General features: G+C 43.9%; 1 protein-coding gene across 1 annotated transcript in view; it reads left to right on the forward strand.

Annotated features, from left to right (window-relative positions):
- The window catches only part of DGKI (diacylglycerol kinase iota), a 292,329-nt gene that overhangs the window by 190,488 nt on the left and 75,677 nt on the right, over positions 1 to 26,164 (forward strand). The window contains exons 21-22 of the mRNA XM_056846063.1: positions 8,627 to 8,689; positions 19,187 to 19,287. Coding sequence (XP_056702041.1) covers positions 8,627 to 8,689; positions 19,187 to 19,287 — 164 coding nt within the window. The remainder of the gene's footprint in view (positions 1 to 8,626; positions 8,690 to 19,186; positions 19,288 to 26,164) is intronic.

The following is a 26,164-nucleotide window of genomic DNA, read 5'->3' on the forward strand; positions in this document are numbered from 1 at the left end:
CATCCACAAGTGAATACATGAACAAGTGATTCAGCACAAGAGGGTGCACCTTACCAGTGCTCACCTGGAGTGCTGATTCCACCTCTGACTTCAGCATTGTGGTATAATATTCAGATGGGGCCACATTTGACATGTATAGACTCTGTGTGTGTGTAATGTGCCTTCAAGTCACAGCCGACGTATGGCAACCCCTTTTGGGGTTTTCATGGCAAGAGACTAACAGAGGTGGTTTGCCAGTGCCTTCCTCTGCACAGCAACCCTGGTATTCCTTGGTGGTCTCCCATACAAATACTAACCAGGGCTGACTCTGCTTAGCTTCTGAGATCCGATGAGATCAGGCTAGCCTGGGCCATGCACACAGTTAAAATCCTCCCATTTAATCTAGAATTTCAACAGTACATATGGAGCATATGTGCATTGGATTCTGTTGCATGTTATGTTCCCACACCTACTGATGTTGGAGGTGGGACTGTTATCCTGGAGATGAGACATTCTTCCCCCCCACTCTTTACCTCACATGGAACTATGTATCATCTCGACCAGCCTCAGATAATAGGGTTCAGTATTGCTCATCATTCCTTATAATGTTTCCAATGACCAGTTAGAACTAAGCTTGTATAACCAGCCTAAACCTATAGCCCCTTCTACAATTTACTGCAAATCATCATTTGAGTTCAATCCTGATGGAAGTTGGTTTCAGGTAGATGGCTAAAGGTTGACTCAGCCTTCCATCCTTCCGAGGTCGGTAAAATAAGTACCCAGCTGGCTAGGGGTAAAGGAAAGATGACTGGGGAAGGCACTGACAAACCTCCCCATAAACACAGTCTGCCTAGTAAACGTCGGAATGTGACGTCACCCCATGGGTCAGGAATGACCCGGTGCTTGCACAGGGGACTACCTTTACCTTTATTACTCATCATTCCTTATAATTTTTCCAATGACCAGTTAGAACTGAGCTTGTCTAACCAGCCTAAACCTATAGGCGCGTCTACAATTTACTTCAAATCATAATCCGCTATACAAGATAAGACTTGCTCTTCATGTCTGCCAAATCCAGTAAAAGAAATCATTTCCTTAACAAACCCAGCATAAAGATTCTTGTCATCAAAGGCAGAATTCTAGAGGCCAAGAGCTCATGTTTAACAGTTTCTTCACATCAACCCCATTCTGCCCCTAAATCACAGTTGCTGAGATTTGTAACAATATTGTAATCTAGTTACATTTTTTCCTGTCTCTACGTGGCTGGGGCCTGATTTGAATTATGGGCTGAGAAATATGAACCTGTCTTAAGAGGACAATATTGCATAGTTTGGCTCACTGAAATATGAACATATAATTACTGGTTCAGTCGTAGCTTGTCATGAGTCAGCCTGCAGAGACCTCCTCTGACGAAGAGGGACATCCTCAGGCAGAAGTCCCACAGGAACAACCACAGGGCCTACAGCCTGCCGGAGTGGAGGATCAGCGAAGGTCAGGGGATGACTCACCATGTCTGCAGCCAGCCAGCTCAAGGACTCCAGTTGGACCTGACACCTTGCAACATGAAGTCTCCAGAGGCCTCGCCAGGGCCACTGGAGCAGAGGAGAAAACAGGTCCGTCTGGCAATGCAGCAGAGATGGCAAAGTGCTAGGCTGAAGGCTTTACAGAGGAACCTCCCCAGTAGCAGTGATGAGGAAGAGCAGGGCTGAAGCACCACCTGTGAACTCAGCCTCATCAGCATCAGCTGGCTGCTACAGCAGCAGGGGAAGGGATTTAAGCCATCAGTTAGGCTTGGCTGTTGTGCAAGCAACTTGTCACCAACCTCCTTGAGTACCTGCCTTGTTTCCCTGCTATCCATTGGATTCCTGGTATCCTGACTTCTTGGACTGGCTCTGACTAACGCTTTGGACTTCCCTTGCCTGTATTGATATCTCGGACTCTGCCTTCACTGTGAATGACCTTGGACTGTTCCCCAGACTACGCTTACAGCCCTCGCTCCTCGCCTGTACCACGACATAGCTGCAGTCACTGTTCATCTATTCAATAGTTTTTTAATATATATTTTATGTCCAAAAACTAAAGGCCACTACATAGCCCATGCAGATAACTTCCTGCAGAATGTGTCTGTGTGTGTCCTGGAGAAAGAAAGACTATTGCTATTCGTGCAGTGAATTCCTAAGGAGAGTTACTCCAGTCTAAGCCCATTCATTTCAGTGGGTTTAGACTGGAGTAACTGTCCTTAGGAATGCACTGTTGGAATACCCCCTTGCTGCAGGTTTCCAAAACTATCTCCCTTGCCTCTTCTCAAACCTCTTCTATGAAATCACCAAACAACTAGGAGGGAGGATGAGAGGAAAATAAGGCTTCAGTTGGAAACCTAGGTTTAGAGTATCTTACCAATCTCTTCAATATTCACCATGCTGTGCTGAAACAGGAGAGGATTCTGGTCATCTCAGTGAGTTCTCCCATGATTGCCTGCCTCCTTTATATCTGTATAGATATATCTGCTCACCCTTCTTCTACGCACTCCGGTCTTCACTCTTAATATCTGCTTCAGGGTCTCCCAATGTAGTGCCCACCACTACTTCCTCTGAATTTCTCGGAAAGTGGGTGGGGCCATTTCAAAGTAGGGTTTATTATTGGCCGCCCTCATTCAAATGAAAGTGTTTTCCATGGCTGTGATAGCAGGTACAGGGTCAGGAGGACTGGTAAACACCCAGGCTTTCCTTAGCCAGTATGTGGTTCCATTTGCCCTTCAGGTCTGGCCAACTGTTGCCATGAGCTTCTTTTGCAAAGCAGAGAAGGAGCTTTGTTCTAAGCTTAGTCTTCAGGAACTCCTTCTCTAGGCTAGCTGACAGTCCTCCCAGTGGTTGGACCATGCTTGCAACCAATGTACAGATAATACCTTGCCTTTGGATTTCCTAGTGAAGTTTGTGTATTATACAATATTCAAATAGGAGACTGGCATCCGGATGTGGTCCTCCTTAAGTGGGGCAAATAGTTTAATCTATCCTGAATAAACAAGTGTCCCGATTGTAGAGGGGCATTTGGCTTGTCCAGTTGAAGAAAAAGGAGGAGTAGGAGTTAGTTTTTTTAGGCTGACTTTCTCTTAAAGAAGAATCAAACCAGCTTACTATCACCTTCCTTCCCTTCCCCACAACAGACACCCCGTGAGGTAGGTGGGGCCGAGAGAGCTCCAAGAGAGCTGTGACTAGCCCAAGGTCACCCAGCTGGCTTCATGTGTAGGAGTGGGGAAACCAACCCAGTTCTCCAGATTAGAGTCCACCACTCCAAACCAACCCTCTTAACTACTACACCACGCTAGCCAATAATATTGGCTAGAGGGCTGTGGAGATACCTTTTAATATGGGTACTTGCTTCTTATGTGCTGACTGCATCAAGGGACTAATCCCAAATCAGTAAAAAACCAAATGTTTTGATATGAGTCAATTCAGTCCATAACTAAATCCAAGCATTGCTGCTTAAATGATTAATGGACCAGACTGTGGTGTATCTCTGTGGCACAGGATGTGAGATGAAAGTCACGATAGTCAGTGTCCATAACTCATATGAATTTGAAAATAATTTTCTGTCATCTCCAATATTTGCTTAAAATGTTTTACTTCTGCAAACATTCCTCTTAAGTCCATCTGCCAAAATCTTGATAGGATATTAATGCAAAAGGCATTCAAACATGGCTAAAGCAAATATATTCGAACTTTTAAAAATGTGGAATAATATTTGCAGGATATGTTAAAATTGGCAAACCATGTCCACATTACATATATATGTGTGTGTGTGAGAGAGAGAGTGTTTGTTTGTATGTGTGTGTGTACAGTGAACCTGCAAACTTTCTGCTGTTTTTATATATATTAAACCTGTTGCAAGAGTCTTCCAGGTGATAGAGAAGCTTTGTTGTTCCAGAATTGGGGACTTCAAAGAAGATCCTGAACAAAGCATCCCTTTGCAAAAAATGGGCAGCACCCACTTGCAGGGAGCTGCGTTTGCTCTTTGCAGGGGCTTCTGTGTGACAACTCTTGACCTCACTGACTTACATATGGATTGGGGGGGGGATATAATTTATGAAGGCAGTTCCAAAAGACATAGGATTCAATCCCATATAAATTCCATCCATTCTGAAGCAGCCCAAAATGCCCCATGAAATGCTGCTACTGGGGGATAGGGGACCCCAAGGGATTCCCGGGGCAACGTGATGAGGGAGGTTGAAGGCTGCCGCAGTGGGAGGGGGGATTGCCCTTCTTTGGTATGCAAATTTTTTTGATGGGATCAAACCCAGAGAAAGCAGAAATTTGGCACATGGATATTCTAAGTACTGCAGGTGGCTATTGTTCCTTAGTCTAACATGCTCCAAAAGGCTGTGAAAAGCAAGCGGGGACAGGTAGGACACCCACTTTGGAGGAAAGATAGGATAATAATTTCATATTTTTATAACCTTTCATAAAAAATATAACTACTTCCTCCATGAGAGTGGGGTAGAAATGCAATACAATAAAATAAATGAATTTGCTGCAAAGGAAAAGGGCTTGCAAATGGGCAAAGACAGGAACAGTAATGTTACCCAAATTAGGCAGTCTCCACTTTTAATTGGGGGAATTAGCTGAGGAGACAAGGCTTAGTGAGAGGTGGGTAAGTGGGATCTGTAATCTATGTATACCAGGATTAATCCCGGGGAAAACTCTTAAATGAACGGGCAGTTGTTCGATTAAAGCAGTTTTTATTAAAGAATCAAATCATAAAGAATACATCTTTGAACCAATGGGCAAACACTCACAATTCACCCAAGAGCGAAGAAAAGAAGGGTGGAAAATTGGATGGATAGCTTTAGGGATAGGCAATATTTACCATTCCAGAAGAGAAGTGATCCAGGGAAAGCAGTGGCTCAGTAAGGAAATGGCCAGTATTTCCAGGAGCGAAAAAGATATGAACCCACACAAAAGCTCAGATCCAGGACACACAAACACCATGAATGGCCAAAGAACTAGTATTTATACCCCAAAATGAGTCCAGAGGCAGTATGAGGTAGCTGGCAGTGGAAACCTGCCAGAGACAAAGAATTGATTGCTTTCCGGGGTCCGAAAGAAGAAGACAGGAGTTGTCAGGATGCAAAAGAATGCCCGGGCTAGTCTCATGAATACTGATTGATTGTCCAGCATGGGTGCAGTTGAGGTAGTTAATAGTTGGCTTGGAGTTCTAATTAAATCATTTTAGGATGAGGCAATGGAGATTAGCTGACCACATTGTCCAGCCAGTCATACCTTGGACCATGGGAAACAGCATAGCTGCCAACCACCTTCCTGCCTATGGTATGCACACAAAATGGCTCCCAAACTTCTCTGAGACGCTTCCATTTTGTGTGGAGCAGTTTCTTGCTCTTTGCCAGCTTTTGTCCCCCTGCCTTCATGGCACCCTTTAGCGGGAGAGGTCCAGTTGCTGACAGTAATTGTGACTGCATCTCGGATCCCACTGGTGTCTCAAGGGTCTAGACATGCGAGGTATTCCCTGAGTAGCCTAGAACCTCTGAAATGTTACTGATCTATGCAACCTACTATGTTGGGCAGGCCCTAGATGGAATCCTGGCACATGCACAGCTATCAGGTTTGTGTACAATGGGGTTGATCAAACCTAAGTAGTTCAATGGCAGAATGGATGTTTCTTGCCTCTCTCGTCTCACTGCAGCTCGCCGACTCAGATGAATGACATGAAGGGGGTCTGCAGTAGGAGGCGTGTGTGTGGGAGGGGGATTGGCGGAAATTGGCAATTTAGTCTGGATCCAACCAAGCACGTGGCCATGTGCTGAAGAGCGGTGAAACTACTTGTGCTAAGGTCCTAACCTCTTCACGTTATTAAATCTTTAGGTTGAGGATGTGGAGATTTGTATATCTTTTCTTGCCAGTATCCTATCTATTCTTGCAAAAGGCAAACTCTGTTTACTAGTATATACATAAAAATGATGCAGGACCAACAAGGAAGATAACAGCTCTTGGGGATGGTTAAGTGGCACCAGGGTGGATTACCAATAGGGTTTATATCCAGATAAGGGGGAGGGGCATAGAAGATCAAGATATGGTCCAAGAGATGCTGTGTTTGTTTATGGCTCTTATCTTTCGTCCATTTGTCTTCTGAGTCATGCCTGTTAGATGTGATGGCAAAGTTTTACTGAAAGTGAATCTGGGGGAGTCAATTTTGCTTTAGAAAAACGAACTACAGCTCAGCGTGCCTCATGCGTCATTAACGGAGTCGCCAGCTAAACGCTAGTTCCAGAATCCCTAATAGAAAAACTGATGATATATGAAAGAGGCGAAAATTGGCTTGGTAGTGACAATACTGCAGCGCTGGCAACTTGGAGAACCAGCTCTGATATGTAATCTGAATGTCACTTTGAGGAGAAAAAGCACTATAAAATCAGCCTCCGGTTTTCTACTGGATCCAATTCTGAACACAAGACCAACATTCTCCGTATTGTAGGCTGTGGGGAACATTGGAACCCACCTTGTGCGGATGTGAATTTGCTTTCGATTCATATTGAAAGATCTTCTGTATAATAAGTTGAAGTTTTAAAACTGAAATATAAAAACATAAAATATATGAAATAGTAATATTAAAAAGCCTGGTTATGCTTGTCCAAGGAATTCCATCTGGAGAACCCCAAGATCTCCCATCCAGCTACTAGCTGGGGCAGACGTACTTGCTTTCAGACTGAACTTCCATCAAGTACTTTCAAATCACTTTCTGGGCTCAACTTTGGACTCAAAATACCTTATTTGGGGAAATGATGATGGGGAGCTCTAGGGAGCCCAAAAGGGCACCTCAGGAAGGCATCATAACAGAGAGGTCAAATGTAAAACCAAACAAAACATAAAATAACTTTCCAAGATGTTAAGGATCTCTAGTGTTTCTAGAAGCTACGTTATACTTCTTCAAGGCTGCTTTGTGATTCTTTAAAAAAATTTTTTTTTACTGGTTTTTCATATAATTTACATACGTTTAATATGCTTTGTGATTCTTGCTTTGAGATTACCAGTCCACTTCTAAGAGTATTTTTTGCATAAAAGGATTAAGTTGCTGCATCTGTAGGGTATCCTTTGTGTTATACTGGCGTTGCAGGGTATTACAATGGCACTGCAAGTAGTAATGGTCCTGAATTTGGGGTTAGCAGGGAACAATCAGTGAAATGGCAAGGGGTGTTCTTGTCAAGTGCATTTCAGAGGCCAGGTATGAAATGCTGGGACCCCAAAATGGTTCTGAAAAGATTTTTAAAAATGACTTGAGCCTTTCTAAAGATTCTAGAGCCAGCATGGTGTAGTAGTTAAGAGTGGCAGACACTAATCTGGTGAATCAAGTTTGATTCCTCACTCCTCCACATGAAGCCTGCTGGGTGACCTTGGGCTAGTCACAGTTCTTTCTGAACTCTCTCAGCCTCACCTACCTCACAAGCTGTCTGCTGGTGGGGGAAAGGGAAGGTGATTGTAGCTCTCCTCCTCCTCGCACCCAGTGGACCCAAAGGATCTCAGAGGCTTCCCTGTGGCCTGTACCCTTTTTGGACACAGCTGCGTATTGGTGGGGCATCTGGCAGGGCCAGCCTTTTGCAGCTATGGTTAAAATTAGCATTGGCTGCTTTCTTTAAGATGGGAGCATCATCCTTTTAAACTCTATCTGGGTTGTGCATTTTTGAGGTTGTTCCTTGGTGGACATTCCATTTGCAGGAAACTATTCATGGTCAGCCAGTAGCCTTATGTGCTTAGCTGTAAATATCCACATAGTTGACAAGAAGAAGAGGAAGAGGAGGAGGAGTTGGTTTTTATATGCCGACTTTCTCTTACTTAAGGAAGAGAAACAAACCGGCTTACAATCTCCTTTCCTTTCCCCTCCCCACAACAGACACCCTGTGAGATAGGTGGGGCTGAGAGAGCTCTAAGAGAGCTGTGATGAGCCCAAGATCACCCAGCTGGCTTCATGTGGAAGAGTGGGGAAACCAACCCCTGTTCACCAGATTAGCATACGCCGCTCATGTGGAGCAGTGGGGAATCAAACCTGGTCCTCCAAATTAGAGTCCATCGCTCCAGCCCACCATTAGCCATTACACCGTGCTGGCTAGGTGTGGAAGAAACAGGTAGAGAAAGCAGGGAAGATGCTTGAATGGGCTTGCAAGGGAGACAGAGGAAGTGTGCAGTGGTAGACTGCTTTGTTAATGTGGAGCTAGTTGCTTGTAGTTCTAATTTGAAGACTTACAGCCTTTCTTTCTCTGTGGAGTCCTCACTTTCCAGGTTCTGCCCCTAGGGTCAACTTCCAGGCAACTTCCGAAGCCCATCTAATATACCAGTTTTGCCACTGGCCTCTTCCTGCTTTATTATCAGAGTTCCACCACCATGTCACTGAACGAGAGACCATTTTCCTTCGCTGTGCATGCTGATCTCTTTCATTAGTTTTTTCCGTTGATGAGCATTCAGCCCTGGAGCGTAGGCTCCATCTCCATTTAGCATTTGTGTGATGCCTTCTTTTTGTTTCTGTTTAAATGTTGTTGTATGTCTTTCCCCCTCCTCTCTCTCTCTCTGTCTGGACTTTTTCCTTGTCTGTCTACGCTGTTGTGCTGACCCTCTCCTGGCTGCTCATTTCCTGGTGCCTATAGTACCCCTAAAGTGCATTCGGCTGACCTGAGGAGAGTCTCAGCTCCCCCCGATTCCTTCACCATGTGAGTAACATTGGTCACTTCTTTTTCATGCCCTCCGTTTGCCTTAGTTCCCCACCCTCTTACCCTGCATGTGCTAATTCTTCAGCCATCCTTCATCCTGAGATCTAGCATGCCTGGCAATGGAATAACCAATTTCTTGATTTTTAATGGGCAGAGGTCATGGGGCATTAAAGTTATTGGGGGTTTTTAAATTAAAAATATTCAGCCTGGTAGAATTTATCCAGCGCATTTTAATCCCAATCTTTCTCCGACTTGCTCAGTGTGACAACCGCTCTATAATGTAGTTTAGGCTGTGACAGGGATTGGTCCAAAGTCGCCCCCTGAGCTATGTGGTTGACTGGGGATTTGAACCCAAGTGTTTCTAGTCCTAGCATGACACTCAGACAACTACACTACCTTGGCTGTGGACAGCCTGCTGCAATTTGGATGTTACTAGTTTTTCAGAACACAACTTGCTACCTGACAGAGCACACTTTAACTGCTTGGGCAGTAAAATAACAAGCCTCTGTGGCATGGCTTCTAGTGTCTTCACTCATGTGAGTGTAAGCCGCTTCTTCCATGTGATTATAATCATCATGTGGTAACTTCTGTCCCCCCTGACCTGGATGGCCCAGGCTAGCCTGATCTCGTCAGATCTCAGAAGCTGAGCAGGGTCAGTCCTGGCTAGTACTTGGATGGGAAACCACCAAGGAATACCAAAGGCAGGCAATGGCAAACCACCTCTGTTAGTCTCTTGCCTTGAAAACCCCACTGGGTTGACATAAGTCAGCTGTGACTTGACGGCGCTTTATACACACACAGCTTCTATCCCATGTTGCCCCTCTGCCTGATAATTCTTTATTCTCAATCAAAACAGTTGCTATCACAGTGATGGAAAGCTTTTTTTCAGAACGTTAATGGCTCATTGTCAGGTAGCCTAAACTCGAGCCATTTAATACTACCAACCAGGACAGATCAACTGTGACCTTGAAATATTTTGTGCATGAATCTAAATGCCAGAATGATGCTATCTGACTGTGAACTAAAACTCAGTCTTTTGGGAGGAAATGTATGGGTATTAGAAGCAGGAAACTAGTACCCGTCTATTCCCTTGAAATTGGCTAGCATACCATAAGTGAGAGCTTCATGCTGATTCATAGTAAGGCTCTTCCTGGACTTGATTCTCAGAACTTGACCTCCACCTGTTTTCTCTAATATTTTCAATATTCCAGTTAATTTTAGATGTCAGGTCAAGGCATGGAATATGTGGCAATCTTTGCAAAGAGACCTTAGCTAATTTGTTAGTCAAAGATATTCTGTATCTTCAGATCTGAAAAGAATAGATTAATCAGGCAGCTGCATTATGACTGACAATTAGCACGTCTGATAAATTAAAGCACAAACCCAAGGGGCACGAAGGAAATTGGATATGGGATGTTAGTTGCTTTGAGATTCAAATGTTCTTCTCTGGCTTGGCAATGTGTGTTGTTTCCAAAATCTTGTTGGAATGAAATCTGGCAGAAGAAGAGTTTCTATGCAATATAAAGCCCAGCAGATAACCTTCACATATACTAGGCCAAAGTAATTTTACAGAAATAATCTTGGCAGTGAGGAATAGCAAAAGCTGCAAGTTGTTGGCAGAGTTCTATATGCTTAACAGGTGTAACTTTTCCCAATATTATATTGAAGATTTGGGGTCGGCCTGGCATTAAATTTATGCATTTTATATACCCTAGAGAGAGAATGTTTGCATGCTGATATTTATTAACAATTGACTGTCATAAAAATTACCTTATTCATCATTGCCACCTCCACATAAAGTTCCTTTCTGTAGTCATCAGACTTTCCATGCTAGCTCAGGATTTTCATTATTTTCTTATAAATCAGTGATCAGATACAGGATTTTTTCTGTTTACATTCTACGTAATTTATGGCTAGGGTTTGAGTAACTGAGTAACTGTCTGCTGAGTAATGTGTGGCTAGTCCTTGTCGGTACCCCACTTGTAATTTTCAGCAGACTGTTATACATAAATTATGTTGCCTCTAGTTTGGCCCTTCATGGTACAAGTTACAACTAGGGTTGCCAACTTGCTGGTGGGACCTGGAGATCTATCAGAATTACAACTGATCTTCACACTACAGAGATCAGATCCCTGGAGAAAATTGCTTCTTTGGAGGATGGACTCTGTGGTATTATACCTGTTGAGGTCACTCCCCTCCCGAAACCCTCCCCTTCCCAGGCTTCATTCCTGGGAATTTGCCAACCCAGAGATGGTAACCATAGCTACAACATTAATTCTTAGGAGGGTTCCCTTTGAAAGCCATTCCACACTTTTAAGTGCTAAGACAGAGCAGGCCATGCTTTAGGCAAGCACAGCTATTCCACAGAGCTGTTCTCAATTTTTTTGAAATGGGATGCACATATAAACTTGCTGTGCTTTTTGGGATCCACGTCTAAACATCCTAGAGAGCCAGCATGGTGTAGTGGTTTAGAGCGGTGGTGTGGAGTGGTGGAGTCTGATCTGGAGAACCGGGTTTGATTCCCCAGTCCTCCACACGAGTGGCGGATGCTAATCTGGTGAACTGGGTTTGTTTCCCCACTCCTACACATGAAGCCAGCTGGGTGACCTTGGGCTAGTCACAGCTCTTTTAGAGCTCTATCAACCCCACCTGCCTCACAGATTGTCTGTTGTGGGGAGGGGAAGGGAAGGTGATTGTAAGCCAGTTTGGAACAATTTGGTTATCAGAAATTAGCAAAAGGCCAGTGATAAGGACAGGCAGGTGTCATGGGGGATAAAGGACTCATGAGGGAGATGGCCTCTAGTTAACTACCCATCTCTAATTGTGGGGTCTCTGTCAGTAAACAATGGGTTGCCCACTGTTAGGGTGGAGGGAAAGCTTTGTTCTCACTCCAGCAGTGCCCCCAAGGAAAGCAATTTATTTTTCCTCGCATGAGTCATGGGTAACCATTCCATTCTGTCAGAAAAAGTAATGGGATATATTTGGGGCACCAGTAGGAGTGAATAGTGCCCCTGGCAACCTCAGCCAAAGCGAATCAAAGCTGCTCCAATTTACATAATCTTACTCCTTCATCACGTAGCCACACCCTGGGTTCTGTTTGTAGAGAAGCACAACTAAGAACACTTCTCTGGGAGTAAGCCCCTCTGAATAAAATGGAACTTCTGAGTGGACTCTAGGATTGCTCCCATGGTCACTCAAGAATTTGGTTTGGGAACTGGTTTGATATAGAGAGGAAAATATGGCTCTGGCTTCCCGTGATGGCATCTCTTTACGTGTTGAATGTCTAAAATGTCATCAAATCAAGCCTCGTTTTTAATGTATCACTGCTTAATTTCTCACGCTGAAATCTCAGTAGCAAGGTTATTTTTCTTTTGTGGTTGCTGTTTTACTTCTCCCCATTGTTCTAAAAGTCAGGCGCATTTAATTAGTTCTGCATGTTTATTTCTTTTTCAGGAGATAGGTAATTCATTAATCTGTCAGTGCAAACATGCCCCAGGGGAGTTTTGTATTTTTGAACGTTTAATTTTGGGGGATTTTTTTTTTTTTTTAAAAGGAGACAGGTCTCTCACTGAATCATATTACTGTGTTATTATTTGGATGGTAGAATGGAGGCTGCTATTTATTTTTTAAATGTCAGAGATATGGAACTGAATTCTTCTGTTTTCATTCAGACACAGGAAGGATAAGTCGAGGTTCACAGGACTTGCAAATAATTGGAATGAGAGTAAGGGTGGGTAATGAAAAGTTGTCTTCCCTCTGACTCAACCTGGTGCTGTGGTAGAAAAGTTGCTTGAATGTCAGATGGGTGCTCCCGGTTCAGCCTCTATCCTGGATTCTCTTGTCTCCTTGTTTGGCAGGGAATTAGAGCAGTGGTTCCCAAACTTTTCAGGCCACCGCCCCTTGGTTCCACAAACTCAACCCCAGTGCCCCCTACCCTACCCTATAAAAAGCATTATTCAAACTAAGGGTTTGCATGACTCACTAAAGAAGATAATAACAATAAAATTTAAAAACAGTAACAATTAATTGGGTGTAAAGCAATGGAAGAAGACAGAGAAAGGCTACAAAGATCTGATTTTAGAAGGATGAGGACCTATCAAACACAGCTTTCTTTTTATGATTACTATTAATCATAATTTGTAGGATTTTGCGTAGGACCACAGCCTAGAGGCAGGGAGGGTATAATTCTATCAACCCCCAGTTTTTCCCTACAGAGCTCTCCTTGTTCCCCAGGGAAAACATACAGACAGCATAAAGAATGCCTGTATGTTTGTCCCAGTGGGGCAAATTGGAGCTCCATGGAGCCCTTTCTGGTCAGGAAAACTCATGGGGGGGGGGAGAGAGGAGGTTAGCCCTCCTCATCTTTCCCCATTGTCCTGTTATTTAAAACGAAAATATACTTTGGAGTGTTGTGTATGGAACTTCCAGAGACGTTGATTTTGGTCTTGAAAGGTTAAAGCTATTGACGAAACTCGGGGAAGAGAGTGGAACTATTTGGACAACAGTTAGTAGTATCTCAACTAGTGTGGAGGGTGAGCTTGGGGAGTCAGCTGATAAATGTGCTTGGTGGGGAGGCCCTTTTTAGAGTTCTCAGCATTTCTCGTGCCCATCAAGTTTCATTCTGTCCAGCAGTTTCTGATGCTGACTGCTTGAGCACATACCTCTGGGGCTCACGCTGCTCGAAAGGCACTGATGGAAAGAGCCGCAGCAGCTGAAAACCCATCATTCTGCCGTTTTGAAAATTCAACTGTTTGCCGTGGTTCTTGGCGTACAATCTGGAACTCCAGCCGTATTCCGGATGATTAGTACTGCCGCACACAAATCACTGTTGTAGCTTTCCCATGTGGGAAAGAAAGGGCACAGAAACACTCGTACAATTACATAGCTGATGGTACGTGATTCAGCTGGCACCGTGAGGGAGGCTAAATGGGGGTGGCACTTGGACACTCCGTGGTCCGAGGGAAAGTTTTTTTGTTCTGCGCTTGTACTCTAGCTTGTCATCAAAGCCCGCTTTCGTATTGGAAGATTCACAATTTGGACCTGATGACCAATTGCATAGCAGATGTCACAGTGCCAGGGGAAAAAAATGAAATACGTCTAAAGCAAACACTAACCCAGTGATATTGCCCATGAAATACCCAAGGACTGTATAGAATATTACTTTATAGACATATGTGTGTGTGTGTTATGCAAATCTTTATTTATTTGAACATATAAAGAGCCAGCGTGGTATAGTGGTTAAGAGCAGGGGACTCTAATCTGGTGAATCAGGTTCGATTCCCCACTCCTCCACATGAAGCCTGCTGGGTGATCTTGGGCCAGTCACAGTTCTCTCAGAACTCTTTCAGCCCCACCTATCTCACAAGGTGCCTGTGGTGTGTGTGGGGGAAGGGAAGGCGTTTGTAAGCCGCTTTGAGTCTCCTTTCGGTAGAGGGGTATAATAACCAACTCTTTTTCTTCTAAAGCAAGAAAATATTTTTTTTCAAATGAGTACAATCCAAGCCAAAATATTTGCAGGTAATTAAATGGACCCAAAATGATGTTACAGTGGCCAACAGAAATAATCTATGACTACTAACTGCAAAATCTTTTTTTTAATTAAGTAATCTTTCAAGAAGTAACCGGGCACCAGTGTTTTACAATCTTTTGTTACCAATAAAGTGCAAATGAGCCCAGGAATTTCCATCACAGTAATAAAATGATTCCTAGAGTTCTGTGGGCCCTGACCTGGATGGCCCAGGCTAGCCTGATCTCGTCAGATCTCAGAAGCTAAGCAGGGTCGGCCCTGGTTAGTATTTGGATGGGAGACCACCAAGGAATACCAGGGTTGCTGTGCAGAGGAAGGCACTGGCAAACCACCTCTGTTAGTCTCTTGCCATGAAAACCCCAAAAAGGGGTCGCCATAAGTCGGCTGCGACTTGATGGCACTTTACACACACACACAGAGTTCTGTGGAGAGGCCTGGGGCCCAGTGATAGAGCACATCCATTGCATGAAGGCGGTCCCAGATTCAATCCCTGGCATCTCTGTTTAGGAATTGCAGGTTGCAGTTGATGGGGAAGGCTTTCTGTGCCTCAGACCCTTGACTGCCTGCCTGTTAGAGCAGACATGACTGAGTTGGAAGGAGCCAAGGCCAGTTTAGGGCAGATTCATATGCTTCGAGTAAATCTTTGGATGCTACACGCTGTCAGGGTGGTTTGTTCAATATTATTTCAGTCATCTTGAGAGCCAGTGTGGTGTAGTGATTAAGAGCAGTGGTTTGAAGCGTTGGACTCTGATCTGGAGAACCGGGTTTGATTCCCTACTTCTCCACATGAGTGGTGGAAGCTAATCTGGTGAACTGGATTTGTTTCCCCACTCCTACACATGAAGCCAGCTGGGTGACCTTGGGCTAGTCACAGCTCTCTCAGCCCCACCTACTTCACAGGGTGTCTGTTGTGGGGAGGGGAAGGGAAGGTGATTGTAAGCTGGTTTGATTCTCCCTTAAGTGGTAGAGAAAGTCAACATATAAAAACCAACTCTTCTTCATCTTCTTCATCATCATCTTTCCCCTAGATGCAAGTTGTTAGTAAGCTTGTGGTTGGGAAGATCTGTGAGATCCATTTGGCCCTTTTCTTGGGGAACAGTAACAGCTGATTCTTGAACTGGACTAGGCAGCATTCATACCTGTCAGATAATCTGACATTCGTTTCTGTTGGCTTCATCCCCGCATGCTCAGGTAGCAGCAACAAGGAGCTTTGGAAAGGAAGGTTGATAATATTTGGGCAACACTGGGGGATGCTGTTGCTTCTTGTTGTGTGCCTCTTTGATTTCACAACTGTCAGTCTTTTAGTTTCTCACTCTTGAGGGTGCTGGCCTATATTTCTTGACTGCAAGTACAGTCTAGTCAGTTAAAGGCTCATATTCTTACAGTTCAATCTAAAGTAGCCAGTGGGGTTTAGAAGGATATAACTCTGTTTTGGATTGCCCAGTTAAACTAGAACTTTGTTATCTGCTCTTTGTCCAAGATGGTATTTTTTATATAATACCAACTTACCACTTTTCCATCAAAATTCCCAAGGAGGATGCAAAATCAGCACAAGAATACAAAACAGACCACATGGAAGTCACACTAACAAATACCTAAAGCAACAGCAATAGATTCTCACAAGTATGTGTGTGTATAGCCTTGCCAGTACTTAATTTTATACCCTTATTTTATTTGGAAATGTCAAAGGCAATAATAGAATATCATCATGATGATCTCCATTTCTCACTCCACCACTTTTTGAAAGACCAAAGGAAATTGTGTGTGAACAAAAGGCCAAATCAAATTGCTTTAATTCATTTGCCGTCTTCTCTTCCACCTGCTTGTGTTCTTAGTCTCCACCTACAAAAAAAAATCAAGTAGATATATTTGGTTAGATGAGCTGTCTAAATGCCAGTTAAGGTAGACAGCTGTCCTCTGAAGTTGAGGTGGATGTTCGAGTGAGGCTTCCTCTCAGATAAATCATGACAGCTTACCTTGAATGCAGACAGATTGGAGCAATTGAGGGCACCTGGACAACACAGCTGCTATTTCATTATTAAATATTATTGTACATCTAGCATATTGCAAAACCTGTAATTATTCCCCCTGAGATAACTACCTATTTATACATTTTTTCTCTGTTTCGGAAATGTTTTGTATTCTTGCTAAGGAAAAACTTGGCATTGAACTGAAGAATTATTCTTTCCCCCCTACAGACTTAACCTGTAATTGCAGAGTTCATTACTCCTTGTCACTTCTGCCTTCCTTAAGGTGCTGCTTTAAATGCAGGTTCATTTGCAAGCTCTCTATTTTTTAAAAATAAAAGCGGTCCAGCGATGTCATACCTGTTTACAGCAGGCAGCAAAAGTATAAAAGAAACTCCCTTAAATTTGTGCTAATTGCCTTCTCAGTAGATTTTATTGCAAGAAGGTCAATGACAATATGGCTTGTTGGGTCAGCAGAGATTTTTTTTTTTGTAAAGCTAAAGCATAATAGCATTACAATGGAGAAAGTTCACTTTTTGAAACTGCTGTGCTCTTTTGCTGAGCTTGGCTGTAGAATGCAGTTTAGAGTTGTTTCTTCAACCTCCTTTTGAGCCATTTTGGATTCTATAAGAGAAGGCACTTGAACACTGTATTAAGCCTGAGTTGTGGGATGTATACATTTCCCATATTGAGACAGTATATGTGTGTGTAGGGTTGCCAACCTCCAGGTAGTAGCTGGAGATCTCCCACTATTACAACTGGTCTCCAGCCAATTGAGATCAGGTCACCGGGAGAAAATGGCTGCTTTGGCAATTGGACCCTAAGGCATTGAAGTCCCTCCTTTCCCCAAATCCCACCATCCTCAGGCTCCACATCAAAAACCTCCCGCCGGTGGCAAAGAGGGACCTGGCAATCTTATGTGTGTGTGTTTGTGTGTAGTCTATATACATACAATCAGGAGCCATTTCACTCTGGAAAGCCTATTCACTGACTCCTTTCAAATGTACAGTTATCTTCTGAGAACTGATCTGTGTAGGAGGAGAATAGCTTGAAGCCAAAAAGACCTGTGCAGAACACGAATTGGCCAGGAATTTTCAACATCATGAAGTGCCCTCTCCTCTCTTCCTAGAGCACTGTTTCCCCAAAAAAGTGGTCAGTCTATCAGAAACAAAGAGAGAAGGGCCAAACCTGCAAGGAAGTCACGGTGCTGTAGAGGAGGTATATTTGTCATTGACAGGTCTGTATGGTATATTGTTTAGAGTTGAACTGAGCACTGGAGACCTGGGATGAAACTCAACCATGACACTTCCTTTATGATCTTGAGCCAGTCACTTTCTCTCAGCCTAACCAATCAAGTGGGACGGGGTGGGGAAAATCATGTATTCCCTGAGCTACTTGGAAAAAGAGTGGAACAAACATGTAATATAAAAACATTTGAAAAACTGAGTCGGAGAGAAACCAGATCCGAAACTGAACTTATCTCTCAGAGTCAAAAACGGTGTGCTTTTTTTTTGTGTGTGTGCATGCCTGTAGACATCATTGTATTGGTTTTATATAAAGATGGTTTGGCTGTATGACTTCCTCAAGGAATCCTGAGAAGTGTAATTTGGTGAGGATGCTAAGACATGACATAGTCAGGGGGAAGCCAACACATACAGAGGGTGAGTGGGAGGAAGCAGAATGGCTTATGGACAAGCAGGTTGGCTCCACTTGGGAGCTGGGCTGAAACCGGAATTCAGTAAGTTGCTTCCATGCCGAGGCTGATTTTCGCTGCTCCTTAAATCTGGCCAGCTATCAGAGAGAGGTTGGTCCTGTCATCACTCACTGTCATACTCTACAGCTGGAATGCTTCTCCCTCCCTGCAGCCGTGCGGACCGTCTTCTTTCACTCTGTAGAGCTCAGAGTTTCTGTCTTCAGTGAACCATGGGGGAGGATTCTTCTTCTGAGCCTTTGGCTGACTCTGTCAATTTGGCCTCCAAGGGGGGCTGGAATTCCTTAGCCTGGTTAGACGTAGAAGCCTCTGATGGCCCCTTTAATCCAGCATCTGGCTCAGAAGGCTCTTCAGCTGCATTCCCAGGAGGGATGGCCAACTGTTCCAGCTCTGCATCCGAGGCCTCGGACTCAGCCACAGGGGTGGGGGCATGACAGATCATTTGTAATTGTGGGAGATCTCCAGCCACCACCTGGAGGCTGGCAACGCTACCTCTTGTACACATTTGTTTGGCTGTGAGCAGGGGGTGGAGCCCCCTGCACTGGCTTGTCCTAGCATATGTTTATGTGTACAAAATTTTGTTGCCTTCCCATGGTTTCCTCATAGAACTGTAGTTCTCAAAGTACACTGGGAGAGGTAATTACTGTTAAACCATTTTATGTGTAGATATGCCCAAGTTAGATATTGTCTTCTGGGTTCCTTTTTCTTGGTAACTGACTCTTCATCATTAAACTGATCATTGAATGATGAATTGAATTCTAAGACTGCATCTGCTGATCTGTTGATACTGTGCTGTTGTGTTTACAGCAGTCATTCACAACTAGACTTTAATGTGTGGACCAGACAATCAGGGAGTTGAATGAGGTTTTGTTTTAACCAAAGAAGGAATAAGTTAGTAACACAGAAATAAGTTAAAGTGGGGCTCAGGGCATCTTGGATTTTTGGGCACCAGAGACAGATCATAATAATCCAATTGGTGGGTCGTCATAATCATAGTTCATAATGGAAGCAAAAGATTCCAGACTTTATAATAGAGAAATGGGTGTTTTGACCCATCTGATATTCAAGGTCATCCAATTCAGTGGAATCGAAAGGCGAGCCATTGGTTTGCATAAAGCTTGTCTTTTGAGAGTGGCAGTTCAGAGCCGTTGGGACTTTGGTTCGATTTTGCTCAGGCTTCGCGCCATCCTGTCTCTCATTCCTGCTAATTCTGGGTGACAAAATCTCTCCTTTGGGTTCCTCTTCTTTGACCCTGCATTCTTTCCTGATAGATCTCTTATCTTTCCTTGCAGTCCCCACTCTGTTCCAGAACGCCTGCGGATCAGAGTGAACAGAATTAGTTTACAAGATTACGAGGGCCTGCATTATGACAAGGAAAAGCTCCGGGAAGCTTGTAAGTTAAAATGGATATTTGGTATAACTGCTTTTAATGTATATTCATACAATGTATATCTCCAGAAATCCACAGGTTTTAGCTGAGCTTGATAACTAACCACTATTTTTAGTTGCCAGCAAGGCCTGGTTTTATTCTTCCATGGAGGCAAGTAAATTAATTCCCTGTTGCTCGGGTTGGGAGATTTGGTGGGGAGGAGCAGGAAGTGAGTTTTTATTTGTAGCAACCCCTCCCCCTGAGTTCATACAATAGAGTTGCCAGCCAGGATATGGCAACCTGAAAGAGTGTGTGTGCGGGAATTGGGTGTGTGTGTGTTGCTGAGCGCTGACATGACATCAGTTCTTGGAAAGCCCAGAAGTGACATCATATCTCTCTAGGCATTGCTGGAAACTCTATGGTAAAGCTATGGAGTTTCCAGTGATTCCTAGAATGGACTGATGTCACATTTGCTGGTCTTGGACCGTATTAAACTTATTGATTGATTGACTGATATCATGCCATTGTCCAATGGCAATTTAATTTTTTCCCCTCCCACAGACCATTGTAGCAGCTGTGGGAAATGGGAGCCGGGAGGCAGGGGATACCCTTCTCCCAGTGGGAAATTGGTAAGCCTACCAAGGCACTGAAGCCACATCTCAGCATAAGATGCTACCTGCCACCATGTGGAAAGAGGCATGTTCTGCTTTTGGAGCCAGAAGCAGTTTAAAATGTGTGACTCCGGCTTTCTTTGCTGTCCACCAGAACTGCTGCTGGTAATGCTAGCCTTGATGCCTTTTTAGTGGAAGTACAAACATCAATGTATAGAAATATAAGGAAATGTCCAGAATCATTCAGGGATAGCCTGAATCAATGGGTCCTTTATGCATGCAGTTAATTGGTTTTCTTCCTATTCAACACTGAGCCAGAAAACAGGTGAAATGTAGAGCAAACAGCGGCATTACGTTGGTAGTAGAGATTTCTTTGCGTTGAAGGGGTGATATCAAGCAGAAGCGAAACAGACCGTTGCATGAGCTGCAGGGAATTTCAAACTGTAATGTGCTTCAATGACCTGAGTGCTGAATGGGGATACACCACGATTGCATCCTGGAGAAGCTCTGGTTTGGCTGAAGCTTTTCTCCAAAGCCTAGCTAGCATAATGATGAACCCAGTCTTGATATTTCCACAAGCATTAAATCTGCATCTAACATTAAAAATAAGCAAATGGATCCCCGCATATCCTTTTTTCCTTCTTTTTCAAAGTTTATTGTTTGTCATCAGTGAATCCAGCAGTTCTGACATGATTGCTCTGACATGGTTTTGTTAACATGTCAACAAACAAAGCATCAAAAGGCCATGTTGCCTAGTGGTGCATAATAGCCATGTTAGCCAATAGCTCAGCTTGTGTTTTCAGAATCAGCGGGACTCTGTGTTCCTCGTGCAGGAGGCTGGCGGTGCCCAAGGGATATTAGTCCAGTTATCTGCATTCAGATGCCATAAGCAAGCCATTGTGTGCAGCAACAATGAAGTCCCGAGGCTTGCATCTTCACTCCTGCCCTTCATATGAAGCAGCCAAATTGCAAATTTCTGATAAATCACGATTTGTTGCCAGATCTGACCAATTTTAGCAGCTATTAGTGATGTCTGGAAAATTAACAAATGGATTGCTTCTGGCTTACAAACCAAGGCTCTAATCAAGGGTTAAAACTTAATTGGGAATCTTGGGTTTGTAAGTCAAATAACGGCTTGTTAAAGTACCAGGTAGAGCTCTCACAACAAATTGTGGTTTATTGAAGACTCCCCGGTTTGCAGTTTTGGTGCCGCTCATAAGGGGCAGAGGAAGCCCATGTGAAATAATATTATTCTCACGTAAGGCTTGTTTATGGCTTCTGAATGCAGATAATGACCTAGCACTCTGCCAAACAGAGTTAGAAGCCTCTGGCCTAAGGAGCCTTCCTCCAGCTTCCTCCAATGGAGGTCCAGCCTAAGGTAGGATACTGCCCATCATGTCCTTCCCTGGCTGGTGTCTGTAGGTGGACAGGATAAGAAATATGTCCTACCTCCAGCAAATAATATGTGCATGAAGTACGTTTTTATTATTTATTACATTTACGACCCGTCTTTCTTCCATTATGGAACTCCAGAGGGTATATATGCAGTTCTTATCTCTCATCCAACCTTAATCAGACACAGAAGAGCTTCATTTCAGTAAGGCTGTTGTGTCAGGTGCCTTCAGACCACACTTTCAAGGCCCAAGGCAGACACCATTATCACCAGGACCAGATCTTGGGGGGGATCTGGTGGAGGCACTTGCCCCAGGTGCAAGGAGAGGGAGGGCGCCAGCACAGGCATGGCCAGTACGGGCATGAGGAGAAGGAGCACTGCTGCACTGGAGCATGGGCGCAGCTGCCTGCCCACGGCCTGGCTGGTGCGCACACCACCCACCCACCTGCCCTCAGCTCGTACCAGCCGCTGCTCTCCCTCTCTTTCTTTCTGTGGGGCAGCCGCTGCACGCCCTGCCTGGCTCATTTCTCTCCACCCTGGGGCTACCAGCACCTGGCTCCAGCATGTACACCAGGGCTGGGGAACCTTTTTTCCTCCAAGGGCCATTTGGATATTTATAACATCATTTGCGGGCCATACAAAATTATCAACTTAAAAATTAGCCAACCAAGCCCCAAGCAGGCAGCTGCCCCAGATGAACCCCCCCCCCTGCACAGGCAAGCAGCCAGGCATCCAACCGGTGGCGCACTTGTCCACCTGGTGGCACAGGATGGTCTGTTGCACCAGCCGGGCGTAGCCATCCAGCCGCATGCTGGAGTTGTTCCTGCTCCACATGGTAGGGGCTGGATTCTCCTGCTACCTCTGCCTGCAGGGATAAAATGAGGACACACTGGCTAAGAACCCCACCCCCGGTGCGTATTCTGGCCCTGCTCCCTTTAACCCCACCATTGTCACCACTTCCGCCCCCAGCCCTCTTGTAGTACAGAGGGAATACATTTCTCCATGGCCTGAGTGGGAAAGGGTTAACACAGTTTCTTGGGTGGTCCTAGCAGCTCCATGGCTAACGACTCTTCTGCAAGGGGGGAAAAGTTCCTTTTCTCGGCAAAACAAACTCACATCTGCCTTGAATAGAGGCTATTCCTGTTTGCGGGTGGGGGCAGATCACCAGTCTTAGATCCTTCTGAGCTAGAGATCTGCCCGGACCCACAAAGGGCCAGACCAAATAATTTAGCGGGCCTTAAATGGCCCCCGGCGTGACTTTCCCCACCCCTGATGTACACGCATGCGTGGCACACCCTTCCCTCCCTCTCCCCCCCTGCCTCGGGCCCTCCTTCTCCCAGCTCCATGCCTGATTATCACCACTGAGAAGACTCCTATTAATTTCACATTGGATGAGATCCTATAAGCCTAAAATCCTTCTAAGCCCAGGGAGAAAAACAATATATCATTACCAGAGGCAGTACCATGATAATTAATTGTCACATTCATGGTGTTGAAGTCAAAGGAAGAGGTCAGCTGTTCTGGCATCGCGGTGGATGACAACACCTAAAAATGAAGTCCCTTTCCTTAGTGACACATACTGAGTCATTAATCAATGCAGAATGTGGCTGCTTGCGATAACAGTTTAATAGAGTCTTGTTCCTGCAACTGGCTCATTATTCATATTCAATTACAAGGCTGGCTGTTTGTTATGTAACAAAGCGCTGGCTTCCTCTTTATAATACGGGATTCCCTAGTAATTACTGGGTGGCAGATCTTCTAATTGGTTTGCTTATCTTCCTGTAGAAATATGGTTATTCTGTTTCGTCAGTCTTCTCCCCGCCACCTGAGCACACCTTTTCACTGCTCCCCGGCACTCTTCCCCAGAGTTGTATTGTGATGGCCTTGGTAAGGATACGAGTTCTAACACGTCTTTTGTCATCCCTTGCCACATATTTTCATCCAGAAAATTAAAGGCTTCATCACAGGTTCGCAGAGCATTCCTTAGGAAGACGACAGCTGGGATTTGTGGGGAGAAAGTGTGTATATATATGTGTGTGTGTGTTTGTGTGTGTGTGTGTTATGTCTGAAGGTTTACTTAAAAGATGTGTGCCTCCTAATAGCCTGAGGCAATTATAGAACCACTGATAAGAAATTGGGGGTGGGGGTGGTATATTGGATGATATTTGTGCTGCAGTTTGGCCATTCATGCAGTGCACATTGGATTTGCCTAGCTGCTCTCCAGCAGCTTCTTGTCATGTGAATGGGTCGTAAATAGGATTGCCAGCCTCCAGGTGGTGGCTGGAGATCTCCCACTTTTACAACTGATCTCCAGGTAATAGAGATCAGATCCTCTGGAGAAAATGGTCGCTTTGGCAATTGGACTCTGTGGCATTGAAGTCCCTCCCCTCTCCAAACCCCACCCTTCTCAGACTCCACCCCCAAAATCTCCAGGTGTTTCCCAACCCAGAGCTGGCAATTCTAGTCTTAAATCTAACTCTCCCATTTCAAGGCAGACTAGATCTAAACACAATGTGAATTAGCATGGATCTTAGTTGAGCACAACAGGCTTTGCATCAGTCTCTAAATGTGAGCAACTCCTTAATGTTCCCCTTTCGATCTCCCCACCTCAATAAACAATAAATGACAACAATCAGACAGTGGAAAGAATGAACCGTTTTATTCTCCCTTTGAGAGCACTTCAGGAAAGCTATTAAGATCTTTGCCTGAGACATGTTTTCATGATGGAGCATGAAATGCTCTGACACCAATGTAATAACCTGGATCACCCTCATTCAGAGTAAATGAAGTTTCTTCTCCTTGTTTGCTTGCAATACCAATTTGATTCTATCGGTGGCCTCATCTAAAATTGAATTTTTCCCTCCTGTATGTAACAGCTCATCTTAATGCTGCTCAGAGAAGATTAGTCTTGACACTAGTGGCAGTAGACATCACAGTTTGGAAATCCTTCTGAGCAATTAAATGGTTCTGTTTTGTCCTTTGAGGGCAACAGCGAAGTTCACCTGATCCTTCCTTCCTCTCCTCTCCTCTCCTCTCCTCTCCTCTCCTCTCCTCTCCTCTCCTCTCCTCTCCTCTCCTCTCCTCTCCTCTCCTCTCCTCTCCTTCCTTCCTTCCTTCCTTCCTTCCTTCCTTCCTTCCTTCCTTCCTTCCTTCCTTCCTTCCTTCCTTCCTTCCTTCCTTCCTTCCTTCCTTGGCAAATCTTGTATTCTGATGAGATAACGTCTCACGATTCTTGCAAGCAATACAGGTATACACTTAAAATCATCCAATATGATTGTGGATAGCACTTGAAAGGTAATCTAATCCCAATTTTTTCCACTGAGGCAGGCCTCAGTGTAACCAAATCATTTCCAAAAGATAGATTCATAAAGTTCATATTTTGAATGTAAACTGTCTTCTGATATAATGTTTTTCCACAGGGGATTGGTTTTGACTTTTTATCACATGTGAAAGCATTGCACCAAAATATACATTTTTGGGGGGAAGAATGGTATAAGCAAAACCTTGAAAATGTTAGATTATAAATTACTTTCAAACCCATTCAGCTAGGTTTTTAAAACAATTATTATTGTTTAAATTATCTGTGTGCATCTTTTCTACACAAATAGGGTCCCCAAGGCACATTGAAACAAACATTACAACATTTCAACATTATAAACATTTGAAGTAAAGTATACAATAATAAGTATACAATCCATTCCCATTTGCTGTGCCATACGTCCTCACAGCAGTCTTTAGACAAAAAAATCTGCAGTCTTTGAAAACTTGTATCTTGGAAGTAGAATTGGTTATGTAAAATAAGCAATTCTGTCTAATAGATCAGTCAGTTGCGTGAGAGATGTGGCAACTTTTCTCTTTATAATGTCAAGGAAAAGTTAAATTTCATTTCCCCTTTTTAAGGAGTGAAGTGGTTGATGGATAGCCAGTGGCTGTTAAATCTAGGGAAAGGAAATTCTAGGTTGATTGCATATTACAAGGGGATGTCCCATGAAGAACCACAGAGAGTCTTCTCCATCCTCTCTCACCCTTCTGTCCATCCTTCTCCCCCTTTCTCTTGTCATCGTTCAGCATAACAAAAGAATCTCCTAACACTTGGAACTCTTGGGATGGCTAACAAATGTTCGTTTACCATAGCGTAGCTGCTGGCAAATTTACTGTGGGTCTCTTGCAAGCCTTCAGGAAGCTGATAGTTTGTAGTATCTGCAGCTTTTATGCATACAAATATCTGGCTACTATGTGGTTGCATGAGCCCTTATCGTAAGCATGTAGTTATCCCTAAAATCCCAAACAACTGCTTTTCAAAGGAGTTATTAGCTAATCATTTATTAGCTAATCAGCTAAGCAATTTATCATTTACTGTTTCAGCGGATCAGTTGGGTTTCCCATGAAAATAGTTTTCCCTAAAGAATGGCATAGAAAAGACACAAGAGAATAGCACAAGAATTTATAAGCTAGCCATACATTCACTTAGCAGGTTGGGTCTTTTAGAGGCACATATTTTATCTGTTGTGATGTACTGGTTATTGTTGTAAAAAGATAGAAACCAGCCTCTAAGCAGCAGCTAATGAGGAAGCAACAAAACTAGAAATAGAAGGCTCTTAAAAGATATTTATCAAGGTTCTTGAAGGTTGGAAGTGTTTTCGTTTTGTTTTGGGCCCAGCAAAATCATGATCAAGAGTGTGCAAATTTTATTCTCACCAAGTAGCAAATCACAATTTCATTGGTTTTAGCCTGTAACAGCTTTTCTTATAATGTAGAAAACATAATGTAGCAGCAAAAATGACAATCTCCTCAAAGTTCTGTTAGGCACATAAGAAAAGTGGAATTTGAAGTGGGGTATCACTTTTCTATTTATCTTTCTGTGTGTCTATGGCATGTTTATCTTATCCTTCATCCA

This window comes from Euleptes europaea, chromosome 3 (assembly GCF_029931775.1).
Source record: "Euleptes europaea isolate rEulEur1 chromosome 3, rEulEur1.hap1, whole genome shotgun sequence".
NCBI lineage: Eukaryota > Metazoa > Chordata > Lepidosauria > Squamata > Sphaerodactylidae > Euleptes > Euleptes europaea.